We start from the raw sequence: 14,077 nt of genomic DNA, 5'->3' as shown, positions 1-14,077 counted from the left end.
CACTTTGTTAAATCTAGAAATTTCCTCCTGTGTCTGAATTATTCCTCGATATCTTCATCCACGATCAAGCCAAGTGATAAGGGTTCCATTATACTAACGACGATCGTATTCTTGTTATCAAATATTTATTATTATAAATATTATTATTCATTTTTCTGACATTCAATAGATATAATTATATGCTAGCACAATGATATTTACACCATATCAATGTACACCGCGAATATGGAATCAGTACTTCAGCAGATGCTGTATCCTATAATCTATTGACATGACTGGATATCAGTTTGACGTTATTCAAATGAGTAAAATTGGCGTGATCAAAAGTGAACCCGTTAAATCGAGCAAGGTAAAAGTCCAACCAGTAAGAGTTCGCCTAACTTTTTTTCAGTTTATTGAGTTCTATCTTTAATTTCATATTTTCCTGAAAATACATGAACAAAAAAGTTCAATGACTCTTGACTATTAACAACACTTTTCATACATGCATTTCAAAAGTAACCAAGGTGTACAGATGTATTAAATAATAATCATGATTTTATTTTTCATTTGAATACATTAACAAGATACACATGACTGTGTCAATAGATAAGGTCAAATAGTTAATATCCAACATGTGAACCCACAATGAAGACCTGTGGTCGATAGGTTAAGTCCACTAATCAAACTATTATCGAGAGGTGTAGCCCCGTGATAGCAAACATACCAATTTTATTTTTCAAAATATTTGCACTTTACATAACAAATCAAAGTTCAACCATTTAAATAAACATGTTCCAACTTATTAATCAACTGCAGCCATTGTTCACTGTTTTATAAGTAGGTTTTCTTGCGCAATGCTGCAAATGGGAATAAACTCATCTCTGGCGTTTGAACTGTTCGCGGTGGTCGTACAACAGTTGATTCATCCTGAATGGCAGGAGATGATATTACACAGTAACTGTCATCTTCCGTCTGAAAGTTACAGACTCTATGAAACTGGCACACATGGCCTGATAGTGCTCATAATAAATATTCCAGAATAGGACTAACTACCCCCTCCAAGTGACGTTAAATACCAAGGTAGACTTTATATTATAACTACTAAATAATTCACTGTACATTTGGATCAAATTGATAGTACCGTAATTAGCAAAATATGAAACAAAATTACTTCTACAAACCTCTTGAAGTTTATTCTTTTCCTGTTGCAGCGACGAAACATAGTGGATTTTTTGATTCAAATTTTGATGACCAACCAACTTAGCATTCTCAGCTTTCACATTTTCCAAATGCTAGTAGAATGATAAAAATGTTTATTTAGAAGAGAATGATATTTGGTGTCTTCACTTATTGAAGGTGGTTAAATGACATTTCAACACGAAAATAACAAGACGACATCAGTACATCAAAATTAACAGAGGTCTTCTTACCTTCAGAGTTTTAGCTTTCTCCTCTTTCATTTCCTCAACTAATGACATCAAGCCCGATATTTTTTCTTGATCATGGGCGGCTAAGTCCGATATTCTTTCCAAGTTAGTTTGTTTGATTTGCAGATCATCTCTTAATGTTTCTAATGTTACATTGACTACTGCCAACCTATAATTCATAAACTCGTCTTACTATTTTCCAATGTATTGTCTTTGAAAATTCATATCTACCAAAATTTATTCCATTCAAAAATCAAATAAACATACTCATTCTGCATGGATTCCTTTTCTTTAACTTGATCAACAAGCTGCATACTGTTTTCTGAAAAAGATGCTTCCAGCTGATTGTATTTCATCTGCAAATCTGTTAGTTTTTCCACCATATCTTGTTCTCTGTAAGAAACCAATAAATGTATGCACATATTTTTCTAATTTCACTTTGCCAAACTAGTTTCCAAATCGGTCGAATCTGTGGTACAAGGAACCTGTTCACTGCTAATCTCTGTTCTCTTTCTAAAACTTTACAACCGATTTCAAGCTTTTCATATTCACTTCGAAGAGTTTCATTTTCTGATAATTGCATCTGAAATTTTGAAGAAAAGACATCGAAGAAGAACCAAACGAAGACTAGATGCTTTAATGTAATCAATTGCCAATCTGGAGACAAACCTTTAACATCTCAATCTCCTTATTCTTATCTTTCCGAACTGTTTCAAATTCTTCGATATGTTTTTTCAATGTTTCTGTCTGACTGATCTTATATGTGAGAAATGTCAAGGAAATCAAAGACCTTGTTACATTTCAGCGAGAAGTTTTTAAAAATTAAAAGATGACCAGAAGCCTGTTTGTGCGGCATCTTTTGAAAAAGGATATTTAGCAAATTCTTCTGAGTTTCTTTGTATGACTAAATGAAGCTCTTCCGCAGTCTGTTTGGTTTCAGCATGGTCTAATGAACGAGCCTGCATCGTTCTTTCAAATTCCTCCAGCTCTTTGCTCTTCTGAAGTAACTACAAACGGTTTGAGGTTTATTGACTAAGAACAATCATATTGCAACTGTAAGAATAAAACTGATATTTTGAACTACCTCGTGTTTCAGTTGTTCGATCTGTTTTTTAGATTCCTGTAATTCTTCCTGTCAAACAAAAAATACATAAATGTATAAACCGATCGGAGATTATTAAGCTATTTCTCAAAAGAAGGGCGTCTGTTTCATGTTTGATGCATGTTTTTCAACATACCAGCGTCTGTTGGCGTTGTATATCTGTCATCGCTGAAGACTCTTGAAGGACGCTATATTGAGAACTCATATCCTCCAATTCATCTTTGTAAATACAGATCTGGAAATTTTATGTTGCACATTATCATAAACAGTAACTGCTGACAGCTTAAGTTATTAAGTTATATCCGAAATTCCATCAGTACCTCAACTTCTTTAACATTTATCTTACGAGTGAATTCAGCTTCACTTTCGTTGAATTGCTGGCGTAAGGCTTCATTTTCTCGTCTGATTTTTTCGTTGACATTTTCTAGGTCATTCGTTCTCTTATGGCAACCCTCGATTTCGTCATGAAGATCGGTGATTATTCTATCCTGTTGGTTCAGTCGACTGTTCTGATCCTGAGATCGCTGACCGAGTTGGGATAGTAATTCCTAAAGTGAAACATTAATTTTTCAGGTTTCGGTCAAAGATCCTAATGTCTTGTTGAGTCAAATGAGAAACAAATTAGCAAATATATATTCCAATGGAAATTTGACAGGAATCGTGTAAATACCTGTTGTTCACGTGACATTTTCTGAAGCAACGTTTGCTCTTCTCGTAATTTCTCAATTTGTTCATTTGATTGAATGAGGCTACCACTTTTTTCTTCGTACTGCTGTTGAATGCTGTACAGATGATCACGTAACATCTTGTTCTCCTCGACATGTTTTGCGAATTCTTTTTCCTAAAATGCAGTAACAACCGCAGAGAGTGAGTGAAACTACTTCAGGTATACGAGAAAATCCCACAATAATTCAGCCAAAGATGTTAAGTTCTTGAGTAGAAGGTTTATGAATTGAGCAACGTTTCCGCTAAAGACTATTAGCCATCATCAGGCATACTTATGATGGCTAAAAGTAAAAGTTGCTCAATAAATTGATTTCTCTGGTAAGTCCATCTTACATGCATATTATGTATCTTCTTGACTAATTGCTACTTTACACACTGATATAACAATAACAAACAGAAGTATACCTTATCTTCGCCTTGCTGTGTAATTTGTTCCAGTAATCTAGCATAGTTTTGATCATCTATTTGTTGCTTCTCAGCTGCGTTCTATGATACATAAATAACATTTCTATAATTTTGAATCTGTAGTATCTTTCTTCAGATGCAACTCTAAAATGAAAGTGCAGGATTTTGTTGTTGTGTGTGAAAATGGATAGATACCGTACCTGTAATTCCACATGAAGATTTTTCACTTTCACACGCTCTTCAAGTAGTTTTTTTTCTAATTCTTTCATTTCATCTTCGAAGAAGCTTAATGTTGCATGAGCTGTGTCAAGGTTTTCAACTAAGGAACCCTTCTCCTCTAAAGCGATGTCACGATCTCGATTCATCTTGGAAAGTTCATCTTTCAAACGGGACAACTACAAAATTATGATTATAAGTATTCTTTTCTATGAACATTAATCTAATCTTTTTTTAAGTCCCTCAGCCTTAGTACCTCCGTTTCTAGACTAGCAACCTCTTTATCCATAGTTGTCTTTTGGACAGTGACCAGACACTTGGCTGCTTTTAATTCATTGTCTGATGAGCCCAATAACAATTTCAGATCTTGTACTTCTTCCTTCAGAACTGAATGTAAAATAGAAAAAAGTATGAACAATGCAAATTTCTACTTTCTTTCAGATATAAGCACACAAAAATCCTCAGTATTTTTTGGTTATCAGGTATTGTAGTAGCATATAGTGGGTAAATTTACCTGATTCATGAGATTTAGTTACATTCAAATCCTTAGTGATTTCATCCACTTGTTTAGTCAAACTATCATTGAGAGTCTTGAACGATGATCTCTCACTTTCCAAAATCTTAACATGATATCATTGCATTAAGAAATGTGATTGAAACTAGAAATTGCAAAATGAACAACATAACAAACCTCATTGAGCTGTTCAATTTTCGTCTCATGTTTAGAATGGGTCTGTCGAAGTTTTAAGTTTTCACTTTCCATTGCTTGAAATTGCTCTTGTAGGGAACTACTTTGCTCCTGAAAAAGATACGCTTAATAAATGTCCTAATATTGTTTCAAATATATTAAAATCAACCATGAAGATGAATGAAGTTTTCCCCAAAGCAATCAACTTTCTTATTTCTCTACCTGAAGTCTTTTTATTTCCTCAGTAAGAGCTTCTTTAGCTTGTTCAGCCATTTCAGGAAGTTCTTTTTCATCAAAAATGTTGTCCTCCTCTTCAAGAATCATTTCAATTGGTCCACCGAGACTCTTCCGATGAATATCTCGATTTCTGAGACTGTACGTAAGTTTTGTAGGGGTGGTAAACGTCTGAAATACCGGAAAGTCCATTTTTAGTTAGCTGCCAATAATACATCAGCCATTCAAATGTTAAAGTTACAAGCTTTATCACCTGAATCGTATGTAAATGCATGTTGTTCATTGAATCAATTTCCATGCGACTCTTCAGCTGATGAGCTTCTAGAACTTTCTCTAGCTCAGAATTTGCTTTTTGAAAAGACGTTAATTCAGACTGAAGGTCAACATTTCTTTTTTCAGTTTCTTCTCTCGATTTTCTCGTTTCCTCTTTTAACTGAAAGTATGAATATCTTGAAATGATGTAGACACCTTTTCTAGCTGTCTAACTGATATTATACATATATTCAACCTAACTTTACATTATTTATTTCCTCTTGAAGCGCCCGTATTTGCGATTCATAACGCTCAATTGTAGCAACGGAAACGCTTTCACTAGCTTGAGGAGTACATGAACGACAATCGGATATTACTGTAAAAGATATGAACCAATACCTTGACACAGACACATCGATTCAATAACATAAAGAATCGGTATGAAACATGGTGGACTTGAAAATAATATACCATTGTTATTGTCTCCATCTCCTTTCTCTTGCATGAGCTCTGTGTAAACCTTTTCCAAATCATTCATTTTCTCACGTTCGATTCTGAAACCAGTTGCGACAGCTTCGATGCTGCGAAGACGTTTCACTTCATTACGTAGATGCTCTTTTTCAAGCGCAATTTGAGTCAGTTTTGGATTATGCTGTAAGTTGTCTTTCAAACATTCGATTTCCTCTTTCATAGAATTCTATAACAAATTAATTTAAGAAGAAATTAAGAATCAATGTACAACATAGACAAACCTGAGACAACATGAAGTTGACTGGTAGGTGTACATACTATCATCAGTTGGCTATCGATTTCTTTCACATTTTTCTCAAGTTGAGCAATACGGCTTTCTTTGAATTTCACTATCATTTTCTGATTTTGCAGGAATCTTTCTTTTTTGCGCACTAGATCCTCTAACTCGAGAGACTTGGCCTTCAGTGTTTGTTTCTCTTGTTCGGATTTATCCCTGAAGTGCATTGCTTCAATGAATTTTCGTTTCCAATTTTCCATTTCTTCATGATCGCGGGACGACGGCATGATGATATGACTAGAAGAGTTTACGCCTTTTGAAACAACAGGACTCATGTTCATCTGAGCTATTTGTTCTTTTAGCCGACGAATCTCATTTTGCAGATGAGCTATATTTCCCTGAGTATCTTCATTAATAATTGCCTAATTAGAAAAATAATGTAACAATTCTCAACCATGGCGCCATCAAAACACCGATCAACTTAAATCAGTTACAGGGGTACTTACCTTGTTTTTAATCATTTTTGCTCTTCGAGCAAAATGAAGTGTTGACAGAGTTTCGCCAAAGCATCTTTGAAAACAAAAATTACGAGTGAACAGGTCTATATCAGTGCATTACATAAAACAGATTGCACTAAGATGAGCTGGTTAAGATATATTTGTTCATGTACCTAGAACTTGGATGTATACACGCTATTATGCAAGTCATTGCATTACCACCCAGAGAATCCTGCAAAAATTGAAAAAAAAAATTTGAAACAAGATTATCAATCATGAATTCATACTAACGGTAGTAACATGTAAAATCTTGAATAATTTCAATATTTCAAATTCGATCTGATATTGAAACGCTCACCCGCAACAAGAAGCTAAGCTTTGAATCCCGGTAAGGAACGTATCTGTCTTTGCCTTGAGCTATATCTACGAGGGACATTATAACGTGTCCCAGCACTGATAAAGATTTGTTGATACTGCCAGCTTCCTATCAATAATGCACAGAAAGTTTTCAAACGAAACCATTAGATTTAATCGATATCACTGATTGTAAAATTGATGTACCTTGAGCCGTTGCCCGGCAGTGTTAGTGTCTTTTTGGCGTTCACTTCCAGCCAAATCAACCAGATGAAGTCTTGACAGACGTATGTTTTGAAGGCCTTCATTTTTTTGCTGTATCAAAGAATTTTGAGGTGAAAAAACAAATTGTACTTTCAAATCTAAAGTTTAAATTGTATCACATCACATACCTTCGATTCTATATGAATAGTGAATACAGCATGACTGCGTGAGCTTTCTCGATTCATCGATGTTGCTGCCACCCGTCTGTTTTGCATACCTCCAATAAGTGCCTTTGTGAAAAAATTTATACTTGTTTGTTATCAAAGCCCAACGAACAAGTGTGCGTTGAAGTAAAAAAAAACAGAAAACGCCAAACAGAAAAACGTTTCGTTTCGTTGAAGATATTTTTTGTCCCGGTGTGTTGGATATTATTGTGTTTGACAAAACATCTACGGCTTAATAACCAATCAGGGAACATCACTAACATTTTACTGTTAGCGGGTAAAACTTTTACTCAAAATGTGTTTTCTGTTTGAAACAAACATGTACATTTTTGCCATGTGCGCTGGGCTTAACACACATAAGCTTAATGTATAATAGGATTAAAACCTTGATAAACTATAAGTCACTGTGTTACTACCTAATTTCCTTTTAAACTGACCTCATACGATTCCATCGAATTTTTCACCGTTACTTCTGTCAGATTTTCAACATAAACGCCATGTTTTATGTTTTCTCTCAAATGTAGCGGCATTGCCGAAGGTTCCAGCAGATCGAATATCTGTTCATTGTAAATCTCCAGAAATGAACATCGCACAAGAAATTCTACATTTTCTCCTTTCTGGAAATTATAATAAGTAATCAATTGTCAAAATTTCTGAACCTTGTTCATTACATCAACATAGTTAACAGTCAACTGATTTGTGGCTTGTAATTACAATTCAAAGATCTTTTTTGTGGCAAAATGCATAGACTTACACTTAACTTAGCGACTATGTTAATTATCTCTCAAGTTTATATGTGGAAGCTACAGAATATTTACCAGTTGTTGTTCTCTTTCTATCAATGAGAAGAGGTATCCAAATGTACGAGGTATAACCCCGCGCCAGTCATGTTGGATGTTATTATCTTCCTGCGGTCCCAACATTGTAAACGATTTTCCGGATCCAGTCTGGCCGTACGCGAATATCGTGCCGTTGTATCCTTTCAATGCACTCTCGATGATATTCTTACCAACATTTGTAAATACAAACTCCTATAATCATTAAGAATAATTTGAATGCCTTTTAAACATATTGAAAGGAGGGTTCTCATGTTTGATAAAGAAGTAGCAATCCTATTTTAATCAGTACCTGTGTGGTTTCTATATCTGCAACCTGATCATATGTGAAAACCTTCTGTTCAGGTTTACAATTCATGATGACTGCATTACGAGCTGAATCTACTTCCAGGCATTGAGTTTCCAAGTCTGATGACTCCAAATTCTCCGGTGGTCGCACTCTCACAAATACTCGTATATTATCCCTGAAATAAAATGAAATAGAAGTAATAATTCTCTCCAAACGACAATGAGTGAATCTGTAAGTTTATATTTTATGTACAGCAGTATAGATAGAATATGGGATAACTAATTGTAAGCAATCATCATTTAACTTACATTGTCATTATCAATTAATTGCCGGTTAACCTTCTTACAAACTGAAATATTAAATGTTTAAATGATAATACGATGTTGATGGTAAGTAACATGGTCTTGTTGAGGACGAGTGTTGACCATTGGCAATTCATGAACATTTGAACACATGCCATTTACTTGAATTTTTTAAGTCACACACAACTTGTCGCAGTGTGCGACTTATTGGATTAGAAAATTCAAGGAAAAGGTCAAAGTTAGATTTTGGAGAAAATAGGTTGGTCAAAGCAGTATTCACACCCGGGACAGCATATCCACTAGACCCTCCCAGTCCCAGGTGTCATCTGCTCAAACTTCCATCCCCCAGCCAGGAAAAAATGAATAAAAAAACCAAAAAAAATACTAAGGCAGACGCAGCTACAAAAGAAAGGGGGGTGACCTAGGCCGCCTACTCTTGTCTTTTGTTATACCTGATAGAGCCCTATTCTTCGCTACTTATCTCTTACAATTGATCGCAGCGTTTATTACTTGACAGGCTGCTAATTAGCTACTATCGTAACGTTAATTTGGAGATAAGTAGATCCAAATTTGCCGCATAATAGCAAGAAGCGACGCCTACTTCCCGGTAGAGTCGAGTCCAATACCGAGGATTAGCGATAACCCGGCTGAAAAATTGAATCTATTTTGAATCGATTGTTGTTTATTTTTTGAGCATGAATTCAGGCGATCAAAGTGATACAGAGGAAGAGGTTAATATACTGATAATGATCTAATGAAATTTGATGAATATCTCGGTTTACTTTGTCCTAAAAACATAGAAAGAATGAAATGAGTCGCACTATTTACCGAAATGTAACTACATAAGTTTTGGTTCATCGGTTTTTTAATTTTGGAGCTCTCAGTGGAATCACTCAATGTCAGTGTTAGATTCCCTCTCACCGAAGCTCATGCCAATACAAACTCTGGCCGCAGAAGATTATTACTTTGGACAGGTGTACAGGGTGCCGCTCGGCGGCAATCCAATCAGATGCGTTGTTTTTCGACAGATTTGCTCTAACCAGACATCTGTTTGGTTAGATATATAAGCTTAGACAGGTGGCTGCTGAGTGGCAACCTGTCCACCTAAGAAATCTTGGGTGGTCTTATAGACTAATCAAGGGTCTGGCGGCCAGGGCAAGCGAGGATGACTCAGATTATGGTGTTGTTGGTATTATGCCTTGGATTTCGGCAAAGACCCCCTGTTACTGACAATAATTTTGGATTTATAGATTCTTGATTTTCAATTTTTTTTCTAGGAGACGTTAGTTGTAATGGAGTTGGCTGGAGTGATTGATAAAGATTTTCTTTACAAAGCTGGAGAGACCTGTACAATATTGGTGTGCATCATCGCATTCAAACTGTCTTGCCGCCTCAAGTATTTGTATGTATAGAAATTGAATGTATATTTTCAGAATCTTGATGGTGAAAACCCGCTGTTGGAAATCGGAGGTGCTGTTTACTCAGGAGAATACAAGGATACAGTCGGCTCAAATGTCTTATTTGAAGAAGAATATCGCATGAAAGGTGAGCAGCAATGAGAATGTAACTTGATTTGAATTTAACTGAAACTGAAATTTAGAGGAAATTGAAGCGTGATAACCCAGTTACCAATAGCGAACCTGGCAGATCCACGCTTGCCACAGTGGAGCGTACTTCATTCTATCATCAACAGTTTTAATATGAAACTTCATTTATATTTTAGCTAAAACATTTGGGAATTGGAACTTGGCACCGGGGAAATCGGTGAAAGGTCCAGAACTCGAAGTCAATTATTACGGTCATACTCATAAAAAACTTGTTATGAACCGTGTATTTTTAACACCCAAAGGAAGTGAAACAGGTAACATATCAGTTTAAGGAAACAGTTTTCCTTTTTGTTTCGTTCGATTCATTCTTCAGTCATTTTAATTTTGGTTCTGCAGAAAAACCAATCGTTATTGATGATGACGCTGATGAAGATCTTGTTGAAGATGATGACGATGTAGATGATGAAACTACTAAATTACCCGAAAATGTGACTGAAGTCTCATGATGAAAGCTGGCTGTAACTAAGGCTGAAAAAATATGCATTTATTTTCATTTATCTAAGTCTGGATTGAAATAAATATCTTAGCCGAGACATGCTGGAAATGATTGAAATGAATGGGTTTTGTCTTCAACAGAATGGTACAGTCAAACCCGCTTAATTCAAATTTTAGTCTAATGCCGACTTTTTGCAGGCATCACTAATATACAAGAAAATGACTTAATCGGGATTTTCCGTAAACCCGATGAATTTTATTGGTCCCAAATGATCCGAATTAAGCGGATTCTACCATATAACTGTACGTTCATCTGAAGTACAACATGTATATATCATGTAAATACCACTGCTATATACAATGATGTCTCATTCTCTCATAATACAGAAATACGATTAATCAATAAAGAAATCTTTATTTGATTATTGAGGCTCCGAATCGTCATAATAATCACTCTCATAATCCATTTGTAAATGTTCATATGATGTGTCATTGTCATATTTCCTTCTTGATGATGTCAGACTTTCATAATCGTCAATAAACGCTTCGCGATCTATTTTTTTACTCTCTGTTTGCAGTTTCTCTTTTTTGCTGCGCATGCGTTTCATTTTGGCGAGTTTCATCTTGAAATCGTCCAATGATTCCGGTTTAATATCCAGCGCATCGAGTTCATTGTTATCGTAGGATCGATCTGAAGTCTTTTTCTTTGAACTTATAATCTTCTTCATAATTAATGAGTGGTCCAGATCCAAAATGTCATTTTGAAACGAGGATGCAATACTAGATGAATCGACATTAGATTCCTCGTTATTTACTGTTTGCTCAATCTCATCAGGAGGGCCTTTATCTACTGCAGCCAAGATTCTATCCAGTTCTAACAGTCTGGCTTCTTTGTAATCTGGTACAAACACAATCCTCGGGCATCTTGACGTGACATTGTAGCCGGTCAATATCGACCTAAAACAGATCTTATATGGTTAAATTTTGAGCACAGTAGAAATGAGAAACAAGGTAATAATATTATTTAGCCTTAAGCTCAATGTAAATAGAAAATCTGATTTACGACCAAGAGTTGAAAATATTTTTTGCTATTTTTATTTTGGAAATTACCTCAGGCACCATGCGCTGCATTCGAATATTTCTTGATTAATTTCATCTTCTTCAGTTCCACTAGCCAACCATTTCACTGTTAGTTCACTGAAATCGGGCGACATCGTTACCTGAAAGATCAGACAGAATTATTAGAATAGAAATAATTCTAATTCCAAACTGAACTCAATTGACAATTGTGTTTTTCTACCTTACTGATAAAAATTTCCTTTTCTGCAAGTGATGAATGCAACTCACCACTGTTGATTATGTCAGTAATATATTTGTAATAAACAGTACTGAGTTGTTGAGCGCGGCGCAAAGTACCTCTCGTAAATACTGACTTTTTCAGAAAATTTGGGGTAATTTTCACTGGATCTCCAAACTGCAAAAAATAATGTTTAACTTTTAAGAAAGTGTATTCGGTATTGCCGACGCGTTAAATAAATACTCCCCAGACAACCACCATCCACCAAAAATAAAATAGTTTTTTTTCTAGTTTGAGCAGTTCTATAGTTTAGTTATGTTACTTACTGTTGGACTTATATCCCACTCGGATTGTCTGAAAAATACAGGATGAGGGTCGGATTAGCCCGGCCCGAGGAAATTACGAGCTATCATCATATGCTGCCACCTATACAGTAGTGACATGATTTAGAAAATGTATCTTAAGGGCTTACTTCTTTTTCAGGATCTTTCTTAGCATCCGATCTTTTATTTCCAATGGAACTTTCGAACTTTTAGCATATTCTCGTACTTCCTTCAATCCGAAATAAGGTAGAGACAGACGTAAATGGCTAAATTTAACACCGAGTTCCGGGATTTTCGAAATTATGGCAGCCATCATGGAATGTAACGCAAAATCTTATAGATTTTAGTAGATTTTCTTAAATTCACTGCTGAAATCATTTCAAGGAATGCAAAATTAAGTATCTGAATTTTCTATGAAGTTTCAGTGAAAAGCTGATAACAGGCATGCAAAACACAGAAGCATTAGCGCCGATCACAGATGGCAGCACGAGACGGCAACTGATAGCAACGGTAGATAGTTTATCATCGCTAATTGCACCCGGCGTATTCAGGTGACAGCAGTACGATGGATGAATCTGAGAAGATCGAAAGATTGAAAAAGGCTGTCATAAAATATCAAGATTGGCCGAAACCTGGAATATGTTTTTGGTAAGTAGTCCAACGGCAATTTCCAAATCCAATCACGACTTGACTTTGCACAGGTTTGTAAACTTCTGTTATTTTTACTTTGGTCTTTTAGGGATGTATTCTCTTGGTTGAAGGATCCATCCATGTTTGGGGATATTATAGATTTGATGGTTACTGGTATCCAGAAAAGACACGGAAAATGTAAGATAGATGCCATTGTTGGTTTGGAATCGAGAGGCTTTCTATTTGGTCCGATAATTGCTTTAAGACTTAGTACATCATTCGTTCCATTTCGCAAAAAAGGAAAACTTCCTGGAGACTTGTTGAGTGTCAACTATACATTAGAATATGGAAAGGTAATAACTTTTTTTCTAAATAAAACAATGATATTCATGATCAACAGTTCAAGTAATGTAGTGAAAAATGATCTTGCAAACACTTTCAGGATGTAATTGAAGTGCAGAAAGATGCAGTGAAGTCTGGGGACAATATTATAATAGTTGACGATCTGTTGGCAACTGGAGGTAATATCCTGGGTTACACTATCCTGGGTTGTGTGGTTTTACATAGCCATCAGTCAGGGCATAGAGAAAATATTATTTCAGTTTTCTCTGTTTCTATATTCTCATTAAATGTGTGATGTAAAGCCAATTTCTTAGAGCATATTTTAAATGGATTTAAGGCTGAATAGAAAATTATTTCTTTTATTATTCTATGTGTTGTATGCATGATCAAGTTATTTCTTCCTGCTAGGTACAATGGTCGGTGCTTGTGAATTAGCTGGTCAGTTGGGTGCCAATGTACTGGAATGTTTAGTGGTCATAGAGTTGGATGCATTGCAAGGCCGTAAAAAGATAGACAAACCCTGTGAAAGCCTCATACATTCTAATGATAACTGAAACGATCAGAAGTTCATGAACTACAATTGTTGATACAGTAAACGCTGCTTACCTAGGATCTTGCGAGATCATTACATTTTAGCTGTTTATATAAGAAGTCTTATTGGCAGAAAATATTCATCCCAGGCAAGTGATAATCTGAGGTACGCAGTTCCGAGGTAAGCAGAGAGTTTACTATGTATATGATTTTTATAGAATTATTGTATAAATTTATATACATGTATTTGAATAACACTATAATAATTGTTTATATTTAAATAAATTAAGCTTCTACAAAACAATCACATTTGTTTTATTGTGGTGTGGTCTAATTGAGTAAGTAAAACCTATACTTTAAAACTGTCAAATAAATCAAATGTAGAGTGTCGGACAAATATGGAAAAGCCTGCTGTTAAAAAATGTC

At 35.3% G+C, this 14,077-nt stretch overlaps 4 protein-coding genes across 6 annotated transcripts; 2 read left to right on the top strand and 2 right to left on the bottom strand.

Moving 5' to 3' along the window:
* Positions 1–157: 157 nt before the first annotated feature.
* Positions 158–9,077, bottom strand: LOC141901066 (kinesin-like protein KIF15). Its single transcript, XM_074788139.1, has 31 exons — positions 8,975–9,077; positions 8,493–8,533; positions 8,188–8,359; positions 7,878–8,090; positions 7,497–7,676; positions 7,024–7,125; positions 6,839–6,946; positions 6,636–6,761; positions 6,451–6,509; positions 6,287–6,350; positions 5,792–6,202; positions 5,504–5,729; positions 5,299–5,408; positions 5,034–5,213; positions 4,769–4,951; positions 4,550–4,657; positions 4,373–4,478; positions 4,115–4,245; positions 3,843–4,037; positions 3,643–3,723; positions 3,182–3,352; positions 2,832–3,059; positions 2,648–2,746; positions 2,494–2,541; positions 2,283–2,416; positions 2,079–2,172; positions 1,895–1,992; positions 1,677–1,802; positions 1,413–1,578; positions 1,164–1,274; positions 158–424 (listed from the first exon to the last, which is right to left on the bottom strand). Exons 2-31 carry the CDS (start codon positions 8,498–8,500, stop codon positions 377–379), a joined length of 4,086 nt encoding a protein of 1,361 aa, XP_074644240.1. The 5' UTR covers positions 8,501–8,533; positions 8,975–9,077; the 3' UTR covers positions 158–376.
* LOC141901070 (general transcription factor 3C polypeptide 6-like) lies at positions 818–11,054 on the top strand. 3 transcript variants are annotated; one of them, XM_074788145.1, is made up of 5 exons: positions 818–1,062; positions 9,764–9,844; positions 9,920–10,031; positions 10,210–10,347; positions 10,430–10,894. In XM_074788145.1, the coding sequence occupies exons 2-5, from the start codon at positions 9,779–9,781 to the stop codon at positions 10,537–10,539; spliced, it is 426 nt and encodes a 141-aa protein (XP_074644246.1). In that variant the 5' UTR covers positions 818–1,062; positions 9,764–9,778; the 3' UTR covers positions 10,540–10,894. The 3 variants fall into 3 exon arrangements, with proteins under 3 accessions (XP_074644246.1, XP_074644243.1, XP_074644245.1); XM_074788142.1 differs by lacking the exon at positions 818–1,062 and adding an exon at positions 9,049–9,217 and having other exon boundaries at positions 10,430–11,054; XM_074788144.1 differs by lacking the exon at positions 818–1,062 and adding an exon at positions 9,517–9,675.
* On the bottom strand, positions 10,924–12,468 carry LOC141901068 (putative ribosome-binding factor A, mitochondrial). The gene is made up of 5 exons (XM_074788140.1): positions 12,298–12,468; positions 12,152–12,179; positions 11,829–12,002; positions 11,639–11,748; positions 10,924–11,485 (listed from the first exon to the last, which is right to left on the bottom strand). The coding sequence occupies exons 1-5, from the start codon at positions 12,462–12,464 to the stop codon at positions 10,951–10,953; spliced, it is 1,014 nt and encodes a 337-aa protein (XP_074644241.1). The 5' UTR covers positions 12,465–12,468; the 3' UTR covers positions 10,924–10,950.
* Positions 12,469–12,630: 162 nt separating this feature from the next.
* LOC141901069 (adenine phosphoribosyltransferase-like) lies at positions 12,631–13,971 on the top strand. The gene is made up of 4 exons (XM_074788141.1): positions 12,631–12,796; positions 12,888–13,131; positions 13,221–13,299; positions 13,529–13,971. Exons 1-4 carry the CDS (start codon positions 12,714–12,716, stop codon positions 13,672–13,674), a joined length of 552 nt encoding a protein of 183 aa, XP_074644242.1. The 5' UTR covers positions 12,631–12,713; the 3' UTR covers positions 13,675–13,971.
* The last annotated feature ends 106 nt before the right edge of the window (positions 13,972–14,077 follow it).

Source organism: Tubulanus polymorphus, chromosome 3 (assembly GCF_964204645.1).
Source record: "Tubulanus polymorphus chromosome 3, tnTubPoly1.2, whole genome shotgun sequence".
NCBI lineage: Eukaryota > Metazoa > Nemertea > Palaeonemertea > Tubulaniformes > Tubulanidae > Tubulanus > Tubulanus polymorphus.
Note: the sequence above shows the minus strand (reverse complement) of the source record. Positions and strands in the feature narration are given on the sequence as shown.

What these genes read in the sequence shown, in the direction of transcription:
- LOC141901066 (XM_074788139.1), bottom strand. An exon ending in CTATTCATATAGAATCGAAG is followed by an intron (nt 6,947 to 7,023) that starts GTATGTGATGTG and finishes TCTTTGATACAG; the next exon opens with CAAAAAAATGAAGGCCTTCA. An exon ending in TTGCTAGTCTAGAAACGGAG is followed by an intron (nt 4,038 to 4,114) that starts GTACTAAGGCTG and finishes ATAATTTTGTAG; the next exon opens with TTGTCCCGTTTGAAAGATGA.
- LOC141901070 (XM_074788142.1), top strand. Translation starts at nt 9,182, where the DNA reads ATGAATTCAGGCGATCAAAGTGATACAGAGGAAGAG. An exon ending in AAAGTGATACAGAGGAAGAG is followed by an intron (nt 9,218 to 9,763) that starts GTTAATATACTG and finishes TTTTTTTTCTAG; the next exon opens with GAGACGTTAGTTGTAATGGA. An exon ending in AGAAGAATATCGCATGAAAG is followed by an intron (nt 10,032 to 10,209) that starts GTGAGCAGCAAT and finishes TTTATATTTTAG; the next exon opens with CTAAAACATTTGGGAATTGG.
- LOC141901068 (XM_074788140.1), bottom strand. Translation starts at nt 12,464, where the DNA reads ATGATGGCTGCCATAATTTCGAAAATCCCGGAACTCGGTGTTAAATTT. An exon ending in AGTGGGATATAAGTCCAACA is followed by an intron (nt 12,003 to 12,151) that starts GTAAGTAACATA and finishes TATTTTTTGCAG; the next exon opens with TTTGGAGATCCAGTGAAAAT. An exon ending in AGGAAATTTTTATCAGTAAG is followed by an intron (nt 11,749 to 11,828) that starts GTAGAAAAACAC and finishes CTGATCTTTCAG; the next exon opens with GTAACGATGTCGCCCGATTT.
- LOC141901069 (XM_074788141.1), top strand. Translation starts at nt 12,714, where the DNA reads ATGGATGAATCTGAGAAGATCGAAAGATTGAAAAAGGCTGTCATAAAA. An exon ending in ATACATTAGAATATGGAAAG is followed by an intron (nt 13,132 to 13,220) that starts GTAATAACTTTT and finishes AAACACTTTCAG; the next exon opens with GATGTAATTGAAGTGCAGAA. An exon ending in CGATCTGTTGGCAACTGGAG is followed by an intron (nt 13,300 to 13,528) that starts GTAATATCCTGG and finishes TCTTCCTGCTAG; the next exon opens with GTACAATGGTCGGTGCTTGT.